The 16206-nt window shown below is 49.8% G+C and overlaps 8 protein-coding genes across 10 annotated transcripts; 6 read left to right on the top strand and 2 right to left on the bottom strand.

Moving 5' to 3' along the window:
- Positions 1 to 675: 675 nt before the first annotated feature.
- On the top strand, positions 676 to 4859 carry LOC121597886 (acetylcholine receptor subunit alpha-like 1). Of its 2 annotated transcripts, XM_041924147.1 has the most exons (7): positions 676 to 1017; positions 1843 to 1960; positions 2032 to 2101; positions 2423 to 2704; positions 2774 to 3092; positions 3164 to 3333; positions 3398 to 3718. In XM_041924147.1, the coding sequence occupies exons 1-7, from the start codon at positions 933 to 935 to the stop codon at positions 3587 to 3589; spliced, it is 1236 nt and encodes a 411-aa protein (XP_041780081.1). In that variant the 5' UTR covers positions 676 to 932; the 3' UTR covers positions 3590 to 3718. The 2 variants fall into 2 exon arrangements, with proteins under 2 accessions (XP_041780081.1, XP_041780083.1); XM_041924149.1 differs by lacking the exons at positions 2423 to 2704; positions 2774 to 3092; positions 3164 to 3333; positions 3398 to 3718 and adding exons at positions 3769 to 4092; positions 4156 to 4859 and having other exon boundaries at positions 707 to 1017.
- Positions 4860 to 5800: 941 nt separating this feature from the next.
- On the top strand, positions 5801 to 6289 carry LOC121597884. Its single transcript, XM_041924145.1, has 2 exons — positions 5801 to 6050; positions 6144 to 6289. The coding sequence occupies exons 1-2, from the start codon at positions 5921 to 5923 to the stop codon at positions 6287 to 6289; spliced, it is 276 nt and encodes a 91-aa protein (XP_041780079.1). The 5' UTR covers positions 5801 to 5920.
- Positions 6290 to 6336: 47 nt separating this feature from the next.
- On the top strand, positions 6337 to 6552 carry LOC121597885. The gene has a single exon (XM_041924146.1). The coding sequence runs from the start codon at positions 6337 to 6339 to the stop codon at positions 6550 to 6552; it is 216 nt and encodes a 71-aa protein (XP_041780080.1).
- A 50-nt stretch (positions 6553 to 6602) lies between these two features.
- Positions 6603 to 7675, top strand: LOC121597879 (tubulin-specific chaperone C). The gene has a single exon (XM_041924140.1). It carries the CDS (start codon positions 6603 to 6605, stop codon positions 7653 to 7655), a length of 1053 nt encoding a protein of 350 aa, XP_041780074.1. The 3' UTR covers positions 7656 to 7675.
- A 19-nt stretch (positions 7676 to 7694) lies between these two features.
- Positions 7695 to 8495, bottom strand: LOC121597882 (ATP synthase subunit g, mitochondrial). 2 transcript variants are annotated; one of them, XM_041924143.1, is made up of 3 exons: positions 8409 to 8495; positions 8281 to 8331; positions 7695 to 8119 (listed from the first exon to the last, which is right to left on the bottom strand). In XM_041924143.1, the coding sequence occupies exons 2-3, from the start codon at positions 8318 to 8320 to the stop codon at positions 7860 to 7862; spliced, it is 300 nt and encodes a 99-aa protein (XP_041780077.1). In that variant the 5' UTR covers positions 8321 to 8331; positions 8409 to 8495; the 3' UTR covers positions 7695 to 7859. The 2 variants fall into 2 exon arrangements, with proteins under 2 accessions (XP_041780077.1, XP_041780078.1); XM_041924144.1 differs by lacking the exon at positions 8409 to 8495 and having other exon boundaries at positions 8281 to 8402.
- LOC121597878 (protein HIRA homolog) lies at positions 8409 to 14849 on the bottom strand. The gene is made up of 6 exons (XM_041924139.1): positions 14185 to 14849; positions 12046 to 14108; positions 11862 to 11976; positions 11440 to 11689; positions 10886 to 11332; positions 8409 to 8563 (listed from the first exon to the last, which is right to left on the bottom strand). Exons 1-5 carry the CDS (start codon positions 14219 to 14221, stop codon positions 10933 to 10935), a joined length of 2865 nt encoding a protein of 954 aa, XP_041780073.1. The 5' UTR covers positions 14222 to 14849; the 3' UTR covers positions 8409 to 8563; positions 10886 to 10932.
- LOC121597880 (non-structural maintenance of chromosomes element 3 homolog) lies at positions 8533 to 9683 on the top strand. The gene is made up of 2 exons (XM_041924141.1): positions 8533 to 8878; positions 8954 to 9683. Exons 1-2 carry the CDS (start codon positions 8648 to 8650, stop codon positions 9449 to 9451), a joined length of 729 nt encoding a protein of 242 aa, XP_041780075.1. The 5' UTR covers positions 8533 to 8647; the 3' UTR covers positions 9452 to 9683.
- On the top strand, positions 9772 to 10884 carry LOC121597881 (cytidine deaminase-like). Its single transcript, XM_041924142.1, has 3 exons — positions 9772 to 10063; positions 10153 to 10361; positions 10451 to 10884. The coding sequence occupies exons 1-3, from the start codon at positions 10003 to 10005 to the stop codon at positions 10649 to 10651; spliced, it is 471 nt and encodes a 156-aa protein (XP_041780076.1). The 5' UTR covers positions 9772 to 10002; the 3' UTR covers positions 10652 to 10884.
- Positions 14850 to 16206: the final 1357 nt, after the last annotated feature.

The raw sequence follows: 16206 nt of genomic DNA, 5'->3' as shown, positions 1-16206 counted from the left end.
CCATTGTTCCCCTTTGCTCCCTCATTCCCCAATCCAATCGAGAAGATAAAGGTCAGCCGCGCTAAAGCAGCGCGCCTGTCGCGGATGTTTTGTGATCGCGTCCCACACAAGCGCAAACAGCGGCGCAACTTCTACACAAAAGCAGCAGTTCTCTCCCTTTGGTGATTGCGTTTGGTTTAGCGCACGGGGGTTGCCCTTGCTCCCACTCTCCCCCCATTCCCTCTGGTTTTTTGCCCTTTTATCTGCCAGCTATTCAAATCCAAACGACCACTTTTGTGTGCTGACATCCGAATTCTAGCCTGCCCGTAAATCAATTACCGCGCCAGCTCGATGTGGGAGCTCCAAGCGACAAGTGTCATCTAATTGCTGCACTGCCTACAGCCGTCTGCCATCTCTTAAGGACCTGATTCTGTGAGTGCAATCTTCATCTGGTGTTACCGGGTGAAGAGCGTGGTTTCTAGCTCTTTGCGCCGGATCTCGCCATTCCGCATGTGTGACACACAATTCTTGCCGAGATATGCGCTCTCCCACAGAGCGTCCGTGCGGCACTTTTATCAACTCATAACGGGCCCGGACCACAAAGCACACACACACACACGCACACACAAAACAGAACGGCCGTGGCGTGAATTGTGTGTTATGTGATTTTAATGCTCTGCACTCCGTGCACGCCGGGACGGGAAAGGGCATAAAACCATCCTCCGGACCGGGACCGAAGCTCAGTTGGTGCCGAGTGTCCGGCCGGAGTGTTGTCGTGTCGTTCTCTTGCAAGCCCTGTTGTGCCCAAACCTGTGGTTGTTTTGTGTGTGAGTGTGTGTGTGTGATAACTCTATTAATAGGTCCTCCGGTTGTGTTGATAAGGACAGAGTTGCTACAAAAGAAAGAAGGGCCACCGTCCCAAGTTGCAAGTTGCTGACGGTCGTTAGATAAAAATGGCCCAAACAGTGGGAAAGTACATGTGCGTGGCATTGTTTGCGCTGGTGACGGTTGCATTGGGTCAGGTGGTGGCCCAAAGTGGTAAGTATTGTGTAAGAATGGATCAGTTATCTCCAGGAACTCATGAAACCCCATCGACATTACCTAATCCTCAAAAGAAGTACAGCTTGTGTACCCGAAGTGTCCCAATAGGTGCCGAGAATAGCTCGATAAGCAAACCCTGAACTATTTCTGGTCCATCTCACGTCCGTTAAGTGATCTTCACATTGTGCTGTGGGCCAAGAAATGGACAAGCGGTGCATAATAGGGGCACCTGCTGTTAAGTGGACCCAATTGTGGATCCCCGAAATCATAAGTCATCGTTGGCACGCTGAAAAGAGACGCACATCCGACCGACAATGGGTGGCTTCTTGCTGTTTGTGATCATATCACCGTAGTTATTGCTCGATTAAATCCTAACTCCCCTCCCCAATTGGACGATCATCCCCAACAATAGGGACTGCGCTGGTGGTGTTGTGTGTGTGTGCGGTTCCAGGATGGAAGAGCGGTGGAGGTTGCGACCATGAATCGTTTGATCAGGCTTGAAGGTCACAGCCAGGCATGGTCTGACTAAAGTCCTCCAGGCTGGGACAAAGGACAAATGATCAATGGTTTGACATTTGATTTGAGATGTTTATATTTCTGTTTAGATGGAAAGATCTTCTGTTAGCAACAGAACGATGTTGGCCTAGACATTTGATCTAAGGAAGGTCTAACTCTTATTGAGGAACTGACTTGGCGTGGCTTATTTGAGGAAAGAAAGAGACGATAATTGATGGAAATCGCCACTTAATCCATTCTCATTCATCACGATCTCCAATGATCATGTAGCAAGAGGACTGACCCACTACAATCTTTCTATTTCAGAAGGAGCCGCTGTGTGGGCCCCAACCTGGGCGGAAACTCTGAAGAAGGACCTGCTGAAGGGTTACGATCCTTCGATTCGCCCTTCGCAACATTACAATGTGACGACGGTCGAGACTGGGTTCGTTCATAGAGATAAACAATCATGCGAGCATGTTGTATAAACTCGATATTTATTTTTCCTGTTCACAGCATCACCATTACGCACGTGGAGATAAACGAAATCAAATCGACCCTTTCGGTGTACGGATGGATGAAGTTTGTAAGTATCGCGAGTTTAGTATCCGATCGATCAGTGGTATAATTGTTTTTAATGTGGATCATATAAACACACCTAACTATGTTAAAGGAATATGTGTGACAATAATTGAAACAATAAGAGAACGTTAAAGCCCCAATGTGTAAGTTATTGTATTTTTGCTGCTCCCTTTTAAGCATGTTTTTATGCATTCCTTAAGGAGCATGATCAAGCACTTTCAATGGCTGCATGGTGCACGGTGGATGATGTCTGAAGAAGTTAAAACAATTTGAAGTCCCCAAAAAAGTGAACTTTCTTTCAATGAGTAGATCATTCCCTTTGTAGAAATGGTACGACGCCCGGCTTGCCTGGGAACCGCAGCTAAACGGTAACGTAACGCAACTATTCCTCAACCAATCCGCCATCTGGCAACCGACGCTCGACGAAAAGGGTCCGCTCGTGAAGGTTACCAGCAATGGTTTGCTGGAGTACACGAATGCGTTACAGCAGCAGTCCAAGTGTACGATCCAGTGGCAACGGTGGCCCTTCGACACGCAGCAATGCCGGATGTTGTTTTCCCCGTGGGCCGAGGTGGATGGAATGGAAATTCACGTGAAAATGTTAAAAGTATGGGAAAGAAGGACGAATTGCAGTATTCTTTCAACAATACCTAATTCGTTACATGACTCTCTGCAGTACGAGATAGCCCAGGGAACCATGTGGACCGTGATGAACATGACGCTGGAAACGCACACAGCCATCGATGTGCACGAAACGCCGTTACACCGTGGTACCCATCTCGTGGTGGAGCTGAAGCGCAACAGTGGCATCTACAGGAGCACCATTACGGCACCGGCCTGCGTTCTGATTCTGATGAATCTGCTCAGCTTCTGGCTGCCACCAAACTGTGGCGAAAAGCTCATCCTCAACGCAATCAATGTGCTGATCACATGCATGTTTCTGATCCACTTTAATGAGTACCTTTCGTACTACACCACCAGCACGCCGACCGTTGGTAAGTGCTTCCGTAAAAGGGGAAAGCCGTTGAGCATACTTTTATTTTGGTATCTGTTCTCTCCAAAAAAGTATTATTTTTCGGCCAAAGTTTGTACCTATCCGGGTTTTGTCTGCTGATGACCGTCGTGCTCGAGTGCGTGGTGAAATCAAACTCGAAAAAGCCGTTACATCCCGCCCTGAAGAAGCTGATCACATTCGAGCTGATCGCTATGATCATTTCGACGAATAAAACCGATGAGGTAATAGATGCTATGGACCTTATCTACCTAAAGATTTTAAATAATTCATTTTCAATCATTTCAGAAATGTCTCGGAGATGAAATGTGTGAAACGCTGCAGGATGAACAGGAAGTGGAAGAAGCACCGTCTTCCACCCGGCACAGACAGACCGATACACCGGAACAAGACTGGCTGCTGTTCGTCACACTGTTGGAGCGAATCGTGTTCGCCCTATACGTTATCATACTGTCCCTAATGCTAGCTTTATACTTTTAATAATGCACTGCGCACAGTGCTTTACTTACGCTGAATAAAACGTACTTACGAGCAAACTAGAACTCTGTCAACCCGCGTCTCCATCGCGATCGTCGACATCGAAGTCGGCGACTTTGGCGTATCTCACTACGCAATAGGCAATAGGAAGAGCTTAACGCGTGTTTTTGTGTGCCTTTCAGTCCTGGAATGATCCCAAACTGACGTGGAATCCGGCCAGCTATGGAAATTTGAACGTCGTCCGCTGGGATCCGACGATCGTGTGGCGGCCGGACGTGGTGCTGTACAACAATGCCGGTGGTTCGGATCAGCATCATTACGGCGACACCAACGTGCTGGTGTACAGTGAGGGAAAGGTCCTGTGGGTTCCACCGACCGAGTACCATGCGTTCTGCGAGCTCAACATGCGGCTGTGGCCTTTCGACTACCAGAAATGTATTGTCAAGATTGGATCCTGGACATTCGACGGGTACATGCTGAACCTTACCATCGGTAGCGAGCCTCAGGTAATTCTTGGGAGTATGTATTTCTTTGAAGCCAATACCTTATTTGCGCTCTCTTTCGTCCAGATCGAAACACTGGTCAGCAACTCGGAGTGGAAGATTGCCAAAATCGCAGTGGAGCGTAACACCCGCTACTACCCGTGCTGCACCGAGCCGTACATCGACATTACCTACAACGTGACGCTCCAGCGCCAATCCGACACGCACCGGGCCATCGTGATTGTACCGGCGCTGGTTATCATGATACTGGCACTGTCCGTGTTCTGGTTGCCGCTGGACGCCGGGGAACGCATCATCACCAACGGCATCCTGGCACTGATGGTTACGATCTATCTGGTGTACTTTGCCCAGCAGCTGCCGGCCATTTCCGGGCACACGCCACTGATTGTTATATTCTTCAGCAACACGCTGCTGCTGACCGCGTTCAGTACGATCATTTGTGTGATCGTGATGAACCTGTCCAAAGCTAAGCATCAGCAAAGTCTGCCGGGTCTGCTGAAACGCTTGGCCGGCTGTGTCGGACCGTTCGTCGGTGTCGGCAAAAAGCACTTTAGCTTCAGCGACAAGGGCAACGTTTCGCTTGAGAGTAGCGTCGATCATGAGTGGAGTAAGTTCGGGCTGGTGCTAAACCGTCTGTCGTTTGTTGTGTATTGCGTTATTTTCATCATTTGCGCTTTCTATAGCTTCTAGTGTGTAGGTGGGGGTGAACAAGCTGATGGATTCGATGCAACAATATAATCACGAGCAATAAATTGGAAATGCAAAACAAATTATGGGGTTTATGTCATATGTGTTTGTTATATTGAATACTTAGAAGCACTGGAATCAGTTACAGGATTGGAGTAGGTACAGCATGGGTTCAGGATCAGATCCAGGATCGATATGAGTGCCGGATCAATTCCATGGCCGGTCTGGGTTCAGGATCAGTTCAATGACCGGTATTGATTCAGTATTGGTTCCAGAATCGGTTTGAATGCAGTTTCAGTTTCAGAGACTGTATTGTACAAGGAACTGTTCCAGAACCATTATTGGTTCGGGATCAGTTCCTGGACCGGTATAGATTCTGAATCAGTTTTTTTCTATGTGCTCCTTGGATTTAATTTGGAACTAAGAAATGAGTTTGCATAGCCCTGTTATGGATGATGTACGAGAACATATGTACTTACTTACTTATCGGCGTATTGGACAACTGTCTATCCTGAAGTTCTATAGCAATGCTCAACTATGAGAGGGTCATTGATGATTGCGATTTTGTTGAACGGCGTAGCAGGACCTTTTGTTCTGCAGTTCACGGTTTTCTGGCGACTCTGACTTCTGGTTTTCTCTGGTTTTCGTCTGATGGACATTAAGATTGAAAATTATTTACTTGTAGCACCGTCGCATGCTCAGATCTCGGAAGTACATGTCCGTTCCTACCGTCAGTTTACCAGTAAAATACGTAAACAAAGTTACACAGGAGATGCAAAACACCACAAATTAACACTTGTTTGCTTTTGTTTACCTTTGTATGCACAATCTGTTCCCTCGAAGGCATACCTCATCGATCAACACTATTTTCATATTTTCTCGGACAATTTTCCTACAACTATGAAATTTCTCAAGAGATTCCACAAATATCCATGCGGTGAGTAAAGTTTGCCTAGCACTGTATCTGCCAATGCTCCTTCGGCGACCATTGTGCACAAATGACAGCTCGCCCCAGCAGAAGGCAACCATCATACCTGTTTTCTATACACTTTGTTGCTCAAGTGACGTGATTCTTTACGATGTCTAATTTTGTGAAATAAACATCTGGTAAAAACTTTCACAATTTGCCCGTGCATTATCTAATATGCTACAGAAGAAGGCCCGTCCAGGGTACAAGAAGATCATCAAAACCTCCGCCAAAACGCTGATTGTTGTCGAAGCCCTGCTGTTTGCCGTGTCGTACGCGGGCTGGTACCGACTGAACACGAATCGCGGTGAGTAGGAGGCAGTTGGGTTGGTTCGCCATTTGGTGTTTGTTTTGTGTTTTTCACACCTCCTGGAACACTTTCTCTCCCGGCACTGTGCAGAGTTCCGGTACTACGTGAAGGAAAACTATCCGAGCATTTTGGAAGCTTACTACCAGCTGGGCGAAACACTCGGCGGTGACAAGAGCATTCGCACGTACGACGACAACGTTTGGCAACAGGAGCAGCAGCAGGCGGCGAAGAAGTAGCACCACCATCGTCACTCACTGACCACCCTCCTTTGGTTTGGCGAGAAATGTATGTTTGGGTAAAATCTGTAGTGTACCTTGCAATCTTTGGCGGTGTCGGATACGGCCTGCTGGAGCTGACGACACCGAGCGAGGATAAGCTAAAGCAGTTCCGCCAGCCGGGCCTGGAAGCGGAGGAAAAGGGCAAGAAGGCACTGTTTATGAAGAAGATCCAGGAGGCTAGCCGCGAGGAGCCAATTTATCTGAAGAAAAAGAGCGACTAAATACCGTCACACTCACACACACACATACCCGCGTAACACACGCACACACAATGGAGGAACTGATCGACGGTGGTGCGCTGAACGGCAAGGAAAAGATTACGGAACTGCTGAACCGACGGCACAAGGAGCGGGAACTGCACATACAGGCAGCGAAGCTGGAACGACAGAAGGATGCGGAAGGCACGGAAGCGTTGCAATACTTCGAGCTTTCGTTCGAGGAGAAGGTGAAGCAGATCCGCAACACGCTGGACGGGGTGGCGGCCAGCGACCAGAAGGCGCAGGTGTTTGCCGACTGCCAGAACGAGATCTACGACCTGCAGCGGTACCTGTCCTCGTCCACCTTCTTCCTGAACGAGTACCGCATCAAGGTGTGCCAGAACACGATCAACGAGCTGGGCAAGCTGCTCGACACGCTGCGCAACGAGCTGCTGCCGAAGAAAAAGTTTGGCTTCAAGAGCAAAAAAATCGTCAAAATGATCAGCGACAAGGACGCCAAAGACCGGGAGGACGGCGGGCAGACGGCAGAAAAGACGGGCGCGTCCGCCGAAAATCACATCAAATGGACGTTCAGCGAGCGGGCGGGAGAGCTAATCGAGCTCCGGCCCGCTGCGGTGAACGACCAAACGATCACGGCTTCGAAGCTGAAGAACTGTCTCGTGCGCATCGAGGGCCATCCGGGCTCGCTGCAGTTTGCGCAGCTGGACAACTGCGTGGTCGTGTGCGGTCCGACGGCACGGTCCATCTTTCTCGACGATTGCACCGGGTGCAAGTTCGTGGTGGCGTGCCAGCAGCTTCGCTGCCACCGTTCCCGCGACTGTGACATGTATCTGAACGTGACGTCGCGGGCAATCATCGAGGATTGCGGGGGCATACGGGTGGCCGCGTACAACTACCGGTACGAGCACATCGAGGAGGACTTCCGGCAGTCCGGGCTGGATCTGTCCTGCAACAACTGGCACACGCTGGACGACTTTAACTGGCTGTCGACCGACAAACCGTCCCCGAACTGGTCGCTGCTCGAGGGAGAGCAAACTATCGCCGATTGGGATTCCTATTTGCAACGCTTTCAGCAACAGCACAATCTCGCGAGTGTGAACCATTGAATAAATACGCATTAAACGCACGCCTGGAGTGTGTGTGTGTTCGGGGGGTAATAAGTATTACTGCGGTTTCATTATTCAGGAATACGATGTTCGTTCCACAATAGCTCTATATCCGAAATTTTGTCGTTCTACCTCGTTCCCTTCGCCCGACGCAACAAAACACACGACGCACCTTCCTGCTCCTTCACACCGAGCAAACCCTTTTTAGACCTTGTAGCCGACCAGGTGACGCTTGCCGATGCACTCGCCGGCGTAGAACCAGAAGCACACCTCCATCGTGATCAGCGTGTTGAGCCAGGCCTCGCGGACCGTCAGGTTCTTCCAGGCGCCGGTGCGAGCGCCCGAGATGAGGCGCGCGATACCGTCGCGGATGGCCGGGATGTCGCCGGGGCTCGGGGGGGTCAGCTCCACCTTGGCGTACTTCATGAACACGTTGAACTTCGGACGCGCCTGGGTCATCAGCGCTGCGCGAGAAAAATTGCAAACACAATTGCACACCCGGTCATTATGGAATACACACAACACTTATGTAATCTTCCTTTCGGCCATTTCTGCATGTTGTGGGGGCTAGCTGGCACCGCCGCAATGGAGGAAAGCACCTTGGAGATATTGTTGCTATACTTACTCGAAACCAGCGTCGATCCCTTGTTTGCCAGCGAAGCCATTTTGTGTTTTTCTGTAAAACGAAAGCGAAATTGCGTTACGACAATCCCGGAATAATCACACAAATAGACCAGATTATTGATAGCGAACCTGAATGTACGTGCTTGCGAATGGAGCAGAAAAATTTACGGCCAGCAAGGAGGCGTGACACTAATGACAGCGACTGTCACAGCGGATGACGTTGGTGCGATGACAGGAAAAAAAAGCCGCGACAAAAATCAAAATAAAGCTAACGAGCGGACGCGCTAAAATAGAAAGAGCAAATTTTTGCACTAAAACACGGTCCCAAGTACTGATATTAAGTTTGTTAAGTTAATTTATAGCACAGCATGCCACGACCGTCGCAATCTCAAAGCCAAAGATCATCGACTGCGGAACGCCCGAATGCAACGCAGGAGGTCGACGAAGCACATCTCATCACCTGTATGGTAAAAACGATTCTGAATCTCTCGATCAACAAATCGATCATTAAGCGAAGCGATATAAGTCACATCGCCCTAAAAGGGGACAGCCGACTGTACACCAGACTCATGCCGGAAGTGCTGTTTGAACTGGAATCGGTAAAAAGCATTGTTGCCGGGCGCTTTCTGTCCGACCGAGCTAATATAGTTCCTCCTGCATCCTTTCCTCCACAGGTCTATGGCTACCAGCTGGTCGACGTCGAAAGCAAGGGCCAAAAGGCGATGATCCTGTGCTCCACCTTCGAGACGAGCTCGCTGGACGAGCTGAGCGAAAGCTATCGCCGCCGGTACACCTTCCTGTTTCTCATACTGGGCTACATCTTCATGAAGAACGGGGCCGTGCCGGAAGCATTGCTGTGGGATTTTTTGCATTCGGTCGGCATCGAGGAGCAGCAGGAGCACGAGTGCTTCGGGGACCCGCGCAAGCAGTTCGAGCTGTTCATCAAACAGGCGTACCTGACGCGCACCAAGCAATCGGTCGAAGGCATGCCCGAGGAAAGCGTCTTCCTGAGCTGGGGCGTGCGGGCGAAACACGAGGTGTCGAAGAAGGCGGTACTGGACGCGATCTGCAAGCTGATGAACCGCAAACCGACCGACTTCAAAACGCAATACATCGAGACGCAAGCGGAAACGAGCGAGTCGGTGGTGGACGATATGGACGAGTCAGAATAAAGAAACGGGGCTTGGGAAAGCCCTCCGCTGTTTTGAAAACAAAACGACTGGATGTTTTAGATTTCTGGTTCGTTTAACGTCTTGATTCATAGCAGTTGCCCCCCACGTTATCACACAACCCCATTGTGTGTCCGCGTACGTTCGTAGCATATTATCACGACCGGCGTGTATTTACATTTGAAACGCCTCTTTCCTCCGCCCCCGGTGACCGCTGGCCACAAACATTTGCGTCCATTTCAAAGCAAACAACGCCTACGTAATCTCGAAGTCGCGCACCGTTTTTGAAATAAAAGCTCGCGCACCGATCAGGGCGCCCTTTATTCGAGTACCGAACGCGACCATTTAAACGTTCGGCGGTTTGTTTACTGTTTCTAATTTTGTCCCGCCCTACCCCACAGACGGCAGTGGGTGTGAGGTGGTTGTGAGCAAAAAAGGAAAAAAAAGAAAAAAGCTGCAAGCTCTAGGCCCGAGCTGTCCCCGTTTTAATTTCGGTCTCGGCCCAGCGCACACGCACCAACACACCAAACGGGAGAGGAGAGTTATTTTTCGCAATGAACAACAACATCAACGGAACGGTGGACGGACAAACGGTGGTCGAATATTCTACCGTAGGTAAGTGTACGAGCTCGTTGGCCACGAGAAGTGGGTGAGAATAGTGAGTCACACTGTGTGAGTGTGTTTTGCAAACACCCTACCTGTAGATAGTTCCGTGAAGGAGCTGATCGAGGCGGCTATTCAGGTGCGCAACAATGCCTACTGCCCGTACAGCAACTTTCCCGTCGGGGCGGCGCTACGCACCACCACGGGCGAGATCGTGACCGGCTGCAACGTGGAGAATGGCACGTTCGGGCCGTCCGTGTGCGCCGAGCGGACGGCCGTTTGTAAAGCGATCAGCGAAGGACATCGGGAGGTAAGGATTGGCGAAAAGGCAGCTAACTTAAAGATGGATCTTTGAGCGGGAGGAATTTGCTTTTTTTTTCGTTTCGTCCGTGCTTCTAGTTTACCGCCGTCGCTGTGGCGGCTTATCAGGAGAATGAATTTACGGCCCCCTGCGGTACCTGCCGTCAGACACTGGCGGAATTCAGCGCCAAAGATATCCCCATCTATCTAGTCAAGCCTGCGCCGGTAAGGGTCATGATAACGTCGCTGTTCAAACTGCTGCCACACGCCTTTTCGCCCACCTTCCTGAACAACAAGTAAAGAAAAGAGAAGAAAACGTTTGGGGGCGCAACCCGGGGACGCACAAAACATGTAACTTAACCTAACGACGTTGTTGTGCCCCCCTTCCCACGTTATCTGCACCATCAGGAAGCTATCTTATCCGATCCCGACCACCACCCACCGCCTATTTCTCTCGCGCGCACACACACACACATGGTGCCGACACATCTGCCGATGTAATACACATGCTGTGTTTTTGTGAGACAAGCTTACCGTTTAGAGTTTAGAGTTTTATTGTACGCTCGGCTACACTCCATGCACTACTCCATCAGTGGTTTGTCTCGGCCGCCGCCGCCATCCCGCTCCTTGAGGAATTTCAGCTGGTCCAGATACTCGGTGTAAATGCGCTGCCATTTGGTTTGCGTTTTCAGGTGATTCAGCACGTCCTCCATCAGCAGCTGCTTCGAGATGCCGAGCACCGACCGGTCGTCCGCATCGTCGCCGGCCAGTGTCCGGCAAGGGTCGAGGCTGTTGTGCGAGGCGCCGAGCAGATCGTCCAGCACCTGGCGTATCTTCTCCTCGCTGCCGTTCAGTGCCAGCTGGAAGCCCAGCATCGAGTACCAGTACTTCAGCTCGGCCGGCGACGCTATCATTTCGCAGATCTTGATTTGATTTTCGATGAACGCTATCGCGGCGGACGTTTGCCAGGAGGCGGAGTGTCTGGAAGGGAGAGAAAATAAGAAGGGAAAAAAGAGCATTATGAGAAAAGAACAATCTATTTGCACTGCCCACTGTGGGGCGTGTCAATTGCTCGTGTCAATACGTACAATTCGGCAAAGCTGTTCGTTTTCGGGCCGGAAAAGCTGCCGTACGATTGTATCGTTGAGAGGGGGTACGTTTTAATGTTGCGCACCGGGGCGTTGGTTTTGTTGCCGATCAAACCGTGCCGTATGACCGGGTCGGACGAATTGATTAGCATCCAGCTGTCGAGCTTGCGGCAGTAGCTGTAAGACGACCCATTCGACAGCACAATGAACGGCATTCCCTTATCCGATACGTGAAGAATTGTTACGAAACCTGCAAGCGATGCAAGGAAGATGAGTGGATCAGTGCAATGATACTGGGGAAAGTCTTCGTTCGGAAGGATTTTTCATTCAAGAGAACATCAGAATAACCCCCAAAGAGTACCGAAAAGGGTTATTCTGTCTCATTCCTCCTTCCATTCACAACATGTCTCTCATTTACTTACTTCCGCTCATGATCTCTGCACAGCTAGTCGATAGTAGGACCGCTTTTTCGGGCACGCTCCAAATTCTCAGTATGCCACTTTCGGTAACAACGCCAGCCAGCTGTGAGTTGGAGCTCTGAAAAAGACAACACCAATCATTACTTCATTTGAAACCATTTTTCCTCTCCCTCTCTTGCATGCTTACAAAAGCGCTCAGTACGGCCGGGCTCGTGAGGCTGAGCACGGGAAAGACCGGCGTGCCCGTCTTGATGTCCACCATCCGGATCGTATGGTCCTGGCTGCATACGATCGCATACTTCGCCCCAACGGCAAAGCAAACGATCGGCGACCCGACGACCGTTTCCCAGAGCTTTCTCTCCACTCGCTGAGCGGTTACGACCACCCCAACCACCCGGGACAGCGTGCCGTACGACGTCTTGACCGTGTTGTTCTGTATCTGTACCCGCACCTCGCCAAACGCTTTGAACGAATGGCCCTGGATGACGGTCGCTTTGCCCGTTGGGAACGTCGCGGGTTGTCTTGTCCGGTCCATTAGCTTCTGATTCGCTGCCGGTTGAATCGTGCTTGAGGGAGCGGAAAGCTGCTGCTGCTGCTGCTGCTGCTGCGGGTCGGTCGGAACAGTCATCGGTTCAGCTTTCTGAGGCGGTGCTGTAGCCATTTTCTTCAACCGATTGTCCAATTTGGACGTCGGCTCACCGGTGGCACGTTCTGTGGGAGGCGGAATGATGGTTGGCTCTTCGTGGGCGCGCTGCTTTATCTCAACGGTCGACGTTTCGCTCGATTTGCTGCCAAACTCGATCGACGAGGGCATGATGTTGTTGGTGGCGTGTGACCCGGCCGGTCCGTTGTCGTCGTTCAGTGGTATAAACATGGGCGTGATGCGACGCTTACCGTCGGCCGTTTTCGTCTCGATTTGCTTGAGAATGGGTGTGGGTGCCGCTAGGCTGGAGGAAGATTTAATGGCGACAGCGGGTTGGCACGCCGGCTGAACCGCTTTACTAGCGTCATCCAGCCGCATGCCTCCCAGCTGCGGCTGCTGCGGGATAAGGGTTGGTGGCAGGGGGTTGCTTTTGGAGACATTTAGGAAATCGGAGTTTTCCACTATCATCTCCTTCTCGGCCTGGGCCGTGAGGTCAATGTTGGCATTCTTCCCGTACATCCGCTGGTACAGTATGTTTTTGTCCTCCTCGGAAAGTGGTGTGCCCAGCTCTTGGGCGGTAAACTGCAGGCAGGCAATGTGGCCATCCCCACTGCATGTAAGCAGCGTGTACCCGTCACAGCTCCAGGACAGGTCCAGTATCGAGTCCTGAAACAGATCGTGTATAACGACCAGCGGCCGCTGCAGTGCCGTCAGCCAGATGGACAGGCTGCGGTCGCGTGCTCCCACCGCCAGGCAGCAGTACTGCTGCAGCTTGTTCGTTTTCGGTGCCGACCGCTTTAGGATCGAGTTGTGAAATCGCACGCACGTGACCGCCTTCCGGTGGCCAACGAAATCCTTATCGCACTTCCACCCGTCCCGCTCGATGATTTGTGCCGTCGGGCCGCCCCCGTTCATGGCGTGCGCCGACACCAGATACTGCCCGTCCGGCGACCAGGACAGCCGCAGAATGTGCGTCGTGCCGCCACACTCTTCGAACGGTTCGGTGATCGTCTTGAAGCAGCTCCAGTCGGTCGTTTTCCACACCTTCAGCGAGCGGTCGTCGCTCTGCGATGCGACAAACTTACCGACCGGATCCCACGTGACGCCCTTCACCAAACCGGTGTGCCCCTTGAGCACGTGCACAATTTTGGGAAACTGTTGCGCATCCCACACGATGATCGTGTTGTCCACGCTGCAGCTCGCAATCCATCGGTCCTGCGGCGACCAGGCCAGATCCAGCACATCCCCGGCGTGCCCCCGGAGCGTGGAAATGCAGCGCCAGTGCTCGACGGACTTGCCGCCACCGCCACCGAACGCACCGATGCCGCCACCGCTGCCACTGAGCGTCTTTTTCCAGATCATGACCAGCTTGTCGTCCCCGCCGGACGCCAGCATCAGCCCGTTGCCGGACCACCGCACACAGTTCACGCACGCCAGATGGTTGTCCATCTGGCAGAGGACGCGCGGCACGCTTTTGTTCTCTTCGGCCTGCTCGCTCAGCACCGGCGCCATGTTCCAGATCACGACCCGGCCCGAGTCGCATCCCTGCCCGCCGGTAGCGAACCGTTCGCCGCTCGGGTGAATATCGATCGAGAAAATGGATTTCTCTGTGGAAAGGGACGAGTGGAGGGAAAGGTTGGCAAAGACGCTTACCGCCAGTCCCCCGCGAGCCGCCATACCTACCATCGTGATGGACCCAATTTGGCTGGAAAATCTTCATTTTACACAAACGCTCAGAAGGGAAGAGGAAAACTAACTAACAAAATCGGCTCATTTTTGGTTCGCTTTAAGCATTTAAAACAATGCAAGCGTAAGCTTGAGTTAATGATACACTTTTAAACAACTATTTACTCATCGAAAGCAACGTAAAACGAGTTGTTTCGACGCTTTTAAAATGAGCCAAATTTGTTGTGTTTTCAGAACACTTTGCGGCAAACTCTTCTTCCCACCGGGACAGTAGCTGTGTTGCGTTCCTCGTTCGGTCTTTTCCCTCCCAATCGGGTGACGTTTAACCCTGTCACTGGCAACCAAAACAACAGCTTATTCCAGGCAACCGGGCTACCCGCGAGTAGCCAGCGACTTTGGAGGATTTTAACTTTTCAATGCGTAATCCAATATCGAAGCAACATTCTGATGAAAATTGAACAAACTGATGTAGTTTCTATAACTGCGCATAGATTGGTTCAATTCGTTACAGTTTTTAATGTTATCTCCCTATACAAAACGAAGTAAGAGGTGACGCTCACGTTACGCTCACGTCACGCTCATAGGTGACGCTTGCTCACTATAGAAAATCTGTGTACGAAAAAGTTACTCACTATAGAACAGTGTTGCTAACCAACTATGGGTGCTTGGATGATTTTTATTTCATGAAGGAGATGCCTGTCTTCGAGGCAACAAGCAGTGGTAGATTGATTGAATCATTGAGCTATTCAAATCGAAAGACATCATTGTTTTCTTCTACCAACGTGTTGTAAGTGTATCAACAATTATCAAATTATTCCCAGTGTTCTAAATAATTCTGTGGTAGAGATTATACCCCGTTCCATCCATTTGATCACGCGTAGTAGTGTTGTGTGGTACAAAACATTTGACCAAAAATTAAGACAAATAGGTACTTGCTTCGAACTATCATCCAAGTGAAATCAAATGCTCGCTTGAAAGGACTGCAAAATCGTACACTATGAACGTTGAACAAAAACAAATTTGTATTATAGATTAATCCAAAAATTCGGGTACAATGCAGTATAGTGAACACATTGGAGGTGAAAAACTAGGTTTAAATGAAGATCTTAAAAGCATGCATTTAGAGGATTTATATTTCCCATGGATCGGGCCTCCATACGTAGATGAGTGGATAAGGCTTTGTACGAGTTGTGTTAAACAGTTGAATCAACAGTTAAAACAATTGAATATTAATATTTATTCATTCATTGAAAGTATATCTAGCGGGAAAAAATATTTTATGGTTCAGCAGTGGCATTACAACTGAACTGAACTGAAAACCTGAAATGAACAGCAACTCCTATAGGGAAAAATAATGGAACAATAACATACAGGGAATAATTCCTAGGTCAGGGTTTCTTTTATATATGGCAAAATGATAAAGTAACAAAATTGAATGAAGTTAGTTTAATTGTTTTATTAGCATTTGGCACTCATAGATATATGGTTATTTGGTGCTCAAATATTCTTGCCGAAGGTGGGGCACGGGTCAATAATAAGTCGTGACAGTGAGACCTGTGGATGGGAGTCTCGGATCCATATATCATATGAACATGCCATGACATTTAATAGTAGCTGTTCCATAAGTTCAGAACGACTAAATTTTCTGTGGCGTCGACATTACCATCCGTCACATTTTAACCGAATGCCATGGTTATACAGCAGAACGCATCACCTGCAAATTGGACCACAGCATCGAAACCATCCTCTCACCAGACATTGATTGCCAGCGTAAACTTTTAAAATTCCTTCATATTACTAACTTTTATAAACAACTCTAACCAAAACCACAATTGTAACAAACAATAAAATAAACGGATAGCTTTAAGTAAACTGAAACTACCCGGTATAACGTGATTTGCAAGCCACAAATGGCTTGCAAAGAAGATTGTTAAATTTTAGGTAAAGATTAAATTATTAAAAGAGGTGAATGACTAAATTTGATTTTGTATGTTGTATGTGGTTGTAAAAATGGTCAAT

The sequence above is a fragment of the Anopheles merus genome, chromosome 3R, assembly GCF_017562075.2.
Source record: "Anopheles merus strain MAF chromosome 3R, AmerM5.1, whole genome shotgun sequence".
NCBI lineage: Eukaryota > Metazoa > Arthropoda > Insecta > Diptera > Culicidae > Anopheles > Anopheles merus.
Note: the sequence above shows the minus strand (reverse complement) of the source record. Positions and strands in the feature narration are given on the sequence as shown.